This window comes from Octopus sinensis, linkage group LG9, assembly GCF_006345805.1.
Source record: "Octopus sinensis linkage group LG9, ASM634580v1, whole genome shotgun sequence".
NCBI classification, from domain to species: domain Eukaryota; kingdom Metazoa; phylum Mollusca; class Cephalopoda; order Octopoda; family Octopodidae; genus Octopus; species Octopus sinensis.
Window position 1 is genome coordinate 34392204 of NC_043005.1, and position 6677 is coordinate 34398880.

The 6677-nt window shown below is 33.4% G+C and overlaps 1 protein-coding gene across 9 annotated transcripts in view; it reads left to right on the forward strand.

The window, feature by feature from the left end:
* The window catches only part of LOC115215917 (oxysterol-binding protein-related protein 6), a 270837-nt gene that overhangs the window by 133227 nt on the left and 130933 nt on the right, over window positions 1–6677 (forward strand). For all 9 annotated transcript variants that reach the window (XM_029785276.2, XM_029785277.2, XM_029785275.2 and 6 more), the window contains one exon: window positions 5589–5825. In XM_029785276.2, the coding sequence (XP_029641136.1) occupies window positions 5589–5825 (237 nt within the window). The remainder of the gene's footprint in view (window positions 1–5588; window positions 5826–6677) is intronic.

Below are 6677 nucleotides of genomic sequence, written 5' to 3' on the forward strand. Positions count from 1 at the left end.
GTTCTTATTTACATTATTTACAATTGATGGATATTTGTCCTCATCTTGTTTGTTGTTAACACGTTTCGACTGATATACCCTCCAGCCTTCATCAGGTTTGTTGGGGAAATTTCGAACCTGGGTTCTCATTCCAAAGGTTATTTTTTGATGTTGTTGTTATTGTTATTATTATTATTATTATTATTATTATTATTATTATTATTCAGGTCACTGCCTGAACGGGCATATGGCATAGTAGTTAAGAGCGTGGGCTACTAACCCCAAGATTCAGAGTTCGATTCCAGGCAGTGACCTGAATAATAATAATAATAATAATAATAATAATAACAACAACATCGAAAAATACCTTAGAACTTGAAATCTTGGGGTTAGTAGCCCATGCTCTTAACCACTATGCCATATACCCGTTCTTCCAAGAAAGGTGTGGTTATAATGACAATTATGATGATGACAGTGATGATAGGCAATAAAACACATTGTTTCTTGGAATCACTGCCTAAACAATCCTTCAAGGTTTTACTATTTCCAGTAGCTTCTGGAAGTCTCTATAAGGTTGCTTGATCTGAGAGCATTGTTTCAAAAATTGAATTGTATATTATGTAATCATAGTTAAGTATTACTTGAGAAAATGAGAGGAAATGGTCATAACGTGAGTACTGTTGATCATAGGTTTACTGACCTAGGACTTACAAAAAAAAAACAACTTACATTCTCAACATTGCCTAAACTTGTATAAGGTGGCTTGGGATTTATTAGAATAAAGTATTTCAGTCCTCAACAGTTGACTATTTCCAGAGCCCAGAGTATTTCACTGTGAAACTTGTTTCTCTCTTTGGGGAAACTGCACTTCCTTTGATCACTGGCATCCTGATCGATAAACCAGATCAATAAACTGTTTTATATTGAAACTCTTCATCCTCTCTTTCATTGTGTTTCTGTTCTATTTCTGCCTCTTCTGCTGTTGCTGTAATGGACTTTGACCTTCACAACATTGCAACCTCTACATAATCCACAAATAAGTTACCTGTTGTATACAACACTCTTCTCATCTATACCATACAAATTTTCCTTTGGTTCAAAACTGTTTTAATGGATCTCTTTCCTTCTTCACAGTTTGTACAGTAGACAAATCACCAAATCTTTCATCAAAACAATAACTGTCAAAATCTTACCTATATCTTCTAATTTGGCAACCCCACCAACTGATTATGGTAATGTTCATCATTTGATGGGTTTGTTAAAAAAGATCCAAGACAGTATATATTAATCTTAATTCTGTTGTTTAGTTTTGTTTATATATTTATATATACTCTTACAATACTGTAAGTTATTTAAAATAAAATGGCTGTGTGGTTAAGAAGTTTGATTCTCAACCACATGATTTCAGGTTCAGTCCTGCATGATACCCTGTATAAATCTCTTCTGTTATAGGTCTGGGCTAACGAAAGTCTCCTAAGTAGATTTGGTCTTTGCTAACCAAAATCTTCTAAGTAGAAACAGAAAAGAAACTTGTTATCTGCCCGTCCGTCCGTCTGTCTGTCTGTCCATCCATCTTTCTACTGATTGATGTATCTGTGTGTGTGTGTGTGTGCACATGTGTGTGTCTGTATTTGTTTTTATTTGCACTCGCTTATTTGTAAGATATGACATTTGAATAGTATTGCTGGCACTTCTGTCAATAACTTATTGGCTTGTTTCATACCTTAAAAACCATGTGGAATACGACCCCTTACTTGAAAAATAGATATGGGTTGGCTTCAGAAAGGTCATCCAGCTGTAAAAAATGTTTTTATAGGCTATTTTTCTAACCCATGCTAGCAATAAACATAAGCAATAAAACCAAGTGAACTCATATGCCTATATAAGAAATATCATTGGGAGATAAAAAAAAATAGAGATATATGCATGAAGATAACTAAAAGACAAAAAGACTCTTTCAAAAATCTCGTGTCACAATTTCAAAAATGTTTAATCAATTAATTTTGTTATCTAATAATTAAGATGATAAACACAATCTATTGCTTATGGCAAATTTGATGCTATATTAGTACACTCATGATTGCTTTGTTGAATAATGGCACTTTTGTTTGATGACTGGTAAACTACTAATAAAATGATCATTTTTTTTATGCTGTTGAAAATGATGTAAACATATGCTTGTTATTTATTCAAGTATACATGAATTTGTGTAATATTATATATCAGTGCAATATATTAAAACAGTAAAATTAAAATTAGAAAACTCTGGGTGGTACATGGTGAAAAGTTTTGGAACAGTAGTTTTGTTGTAGGCTGGATTATCATTATCATCATCATCACGTCCATATTCCATGTTAGCAAGGATTAGATAGATTGACAAGATTTGATTGGTCGGAGGGCTGCATCATATTCCACTGTCTGCTTTGGCATGGTTTCTATGGCTGGATACTCTTTCTAGCATCAATCACTTTGCAATGCATACTGGGTGCTTTTTTTATGGCATCAATACCAGTGAGGTTGCCATACAGCATGCAAGAAAATTCCCTCTGAGTGAATGAGTCTACAGTAGAGAGGAAAGCAGTTTTATGCCTGGAGAAAAGGGGTTTATTAATGAGAGAAAGAACTGGAACAGGACAGGTTTCTTGCTGTAGAGAAGCAACATGTTACTCACATTATGGAAGAAAGGGTGGAGCAACAGGGCTAGAACTGAAGAAAAATGAAATAGTGGTGATGAAGTGTCAGGATGGAGCTTCAAAGTACAAAATGAGAAGGAGTGGGTGCAGAAGAATTGAGAATATGTGGGGAAGTGGTTGTGTATATGAGAGAGAGAGAGAGAGAGAGAGAAATGGGCAAGGTAAGGATGAGTAGGTGACAACTGCAAAAACTGCGTAAGATTGAGGAGTTGATGTAGTGAATGGTGGATAAGGGATAGGAAGAAAAGAAAAATCATCTTTATGATTTTGATGCTCATAACCACAATGTCCACAGACAAGCAATATAAGTTACACTGTAAGCCATGTTACAAATATGTCATATATATTGCACTACTTGCCCATAATAGAGTGGATAAGTGTCAAATTCCTGCATGGAAAGCAGGAAGGTTCGAAAGTCTAGGCCTAGCCCTAGTATATGTGCACACACATACGCACATATGCATACACACATGTATTACATTTACAAGGAAAAGGTTGGCAGTTAATTTGAAGTTCCACTTAGATAGAAACAAAACCATTTAAAACATTATTTTATGACTGGGGAGAGTCATTCTCTTTTAGTACCTTATTATTTAACACACTCACTGGTAAAGTTTCCACTCATTTATTTATTTTTCCTAAAATTTTCATTTCATCTTGCAACCTTTTCAATAATCATTACCTCTGTCCGTTATCTGAGCTACATTCTTTTTGTTTGTTTGTGCACGTGTGTGAGTCAGTGTATGTGCGCATACACATGTATGTATGTATTATGTATGCATGCATGTAAGTGTGTGTATGTATGTGTGTGTGTGTGTGCATATATATGTATGTATGTGTGTACATTTGTATGTATGTATTCTGCATATTCATGTTTGTGTTTGTGTGTTTTTATGTGTATGTGTGTGTTTTCATGTGTGTGTACCTCTGTCTCCTTGTGTGTGCATGTCTGTGTGTGTATAGATTTTTGTGACTATGTACTGTCTGTATGTATGGATGTGTATCTCCATATGTGTGGATGTGTGTCTCCGTATGTGCCCTTGTGTCAAGTGAAGTGAGTGTGTATATGGTCATGTGTTTCAGTCTTCATTTGCATTTGTGTGTGTAAATGTGCTTGTCTGTTCATATTACCTATGTACCTATGTCTATCTGTTTACATTCATATCTATTTGTATACATACATGTGCATATACATACATGTACACACACACACATATATCTACATAACAGCCCACTAACTATTCTACCTGTATATAAATATAAACTGCGGGTATGGGGGGTATGATCATGTACTACGTATATTTCCTATTTAGTACTGGGGAGGTTTCATTTATGAGGACGTACACATGTGCATATACAAAAAAGTAAACACACACACATCTACATGTGGATGTCAGGTTGACCCAGGTTGCCCCCATGTTGGCCCTTGGTATGTTGATAGAGAATGGAGAACTGTTTTTTGTCATCTTATTTTCTCAAATGTTCATGTAGTCTTTCTGCAATGCTCCTAGACTAAATGAACATTTAAGACAATATGACAACAAAAAATAGTCCTCCATACTCTATCAACATACCAAGGGCCAACATGGAGGGAACCTGGGTCAACTTGACATCCGCATTTTATCCAAGCACCCAAAGGACAAAAACCTCAGACAAATACAGGAGCACATCCTCATAAATGAAACATACCCTGTACTACATAGAAAATATACATAGTAGGTAATCATACCTCCATACCCACAGTTTATATTTATATACAGGTAGAATAGTTAGTGGGCTGTTATGTAGATATGTGTGTGTTTACTTTTTTGTATATGCACATGTGTAGGCAAATGAATATGAATGTAATCAGATAGATATTCAGATGGATAGGTACATAGGTTAATATGAACAGACAAGCACACATACACACACACTTCACTTCACACAAGGACACATATGGAGACACACATCTATACATATGGAGACACACATCCATACATACAGACACAGTACATTGTCACATACAAACACATACAAACACACACACACACAAACACACAAACACAATTGCATGAATATACAGAATACATACATACAAACACACACACATACATATTTACATATGCACACACATACATGCATACACACACTTGCATACATACATACATACATGCGCATGCACACACACACTGACCCACACACACGTGCAAAAACAAACAAAAAGTACACAGCTCAGATAACAGACAGAGTCAATGACTATTGAAAAGGTTGCAAGATGCAAGGAAAATTTGAGGAAAAATAAATAATTGAGAGGAAACTTTACCAGTGAGGCACTAAAAGAGAATGACTCTCCCCAGACACAAAATATGCTTCAACACACGAACTCAATCCAAAAACGAAATTATTTTATGAGTTTTTTTTTAAACCACAAGGTGAACAATACCCCCAAATTGTTCATCTCCCCAATTTAGGGAAGGTAATATGCGAAGGATACACTAAATCTTTGTGTTAATACTTTCTTTTCAGAGTATGAAGAAGCAAAGCTGGAAGTGAATTTACTAAAAATTTTGAAAAACAATCGTAACTTTAAATGACAAAAGACCAATAAATGCTACAGTATATCAAATCATTAATTCTGTTTGGTTTGAATATTTTCTTCACATTTCAGATTTAAGTAGTAGTTTTTTTATAATCAATTTAGTGTTAATTGACTTTTGATGAAAGGAGATATATTTATTTCAGAGGTGCACTGGCTAGACAAGTGATTTGATCTGAGACAGTGTGTTGAAACTAAAACAATTACACGATGAAAGACACATATTAACTATTCAAAAACACATAAAGACTTAATTTCACTTAAACATTTATTATTTATAGATTTAATATATTGTATTTTTAGTAAGTGATTAAAAATTATCTGTTTATATTTATCAGGATGACAGTGATGAAAGTAACTCCTTGTCTGGATCCCATATTGAAGTTAATACAGTCTCAGGAAACCTTATCCAACATCCTAAACCAAGTCCAAAAAACCTTAAAAAAATCAAAGCAATTCAAGAATGGGAGATAATTAATGGATTGAAAGAGGGAGAGAAATGTGAAGAAAAACCAGAAAAATATCAGGGATATTTACTTAAAAAACGAAAATGGCCCCTAAAAGGTTGGCATAAGGTAGGTTAACTCTCTTTTATATCATTAGTTCTTTTGTTTGATTTATTTTCTTAAACCATTCTTTCTTACATTTGGTATGAAGCCAAATTGGAAAATATAAATCTGTTTTCTCAAAAATCAGCTTTGATGTAATAAAGGCCAGTAAGGTAGCCTTTATGCAGTCACTTAATCTGCTAGAAATAACAGTCAAATCACTCAAACTACACTGCTATGTTTAAAAGAGGCTGTGTAATTCTAGGTACACTATCAGAGTAAAATGGGTTAATCATGGTTAAAAGAGTTTTGATCATTTGTCTGTTCAATCAAGGATGACCTGAACCAAATAAAAAACAGCTTTGTGATATATATGAGAATGTTCTAATGAAAAAATAATTAATGGATTTGTTTCTCAAAAACAACTTAGATAACATTAAGATTGTGCAGCCATAAATCTCACAATTATTTTAAAAGTAAAAAATTATGTTTGTCATATACAAAATAAATACTTTAAAAATGAAAGAATTAATTTTTTTTCTTATCTTTATCAAATCATTCTATGGTTATAATATTTTTTTAAATCATACAAACATCTAAAACTGTCATATTTACAGTTATTTGATCATCAGGAAATACACATTAATTTTGAGTGCAAACTGGATAAACAATATCTGACAGTGGTTATGTGTTAATGAGGTGAGAGAAAAATGTTGAAATAAAAAAAATAATTATATTTGTACTCTTAATGTAACACTGGTTCATAGTGTGAGTTTTTGGTAGCAATAATGTGAAGAGAATTTCTCAAAACTGATTAAAGAATCTTTTTTTACTGATTTGTATTCATTGAAAATATTTTGACCAAATATGTATGGAATT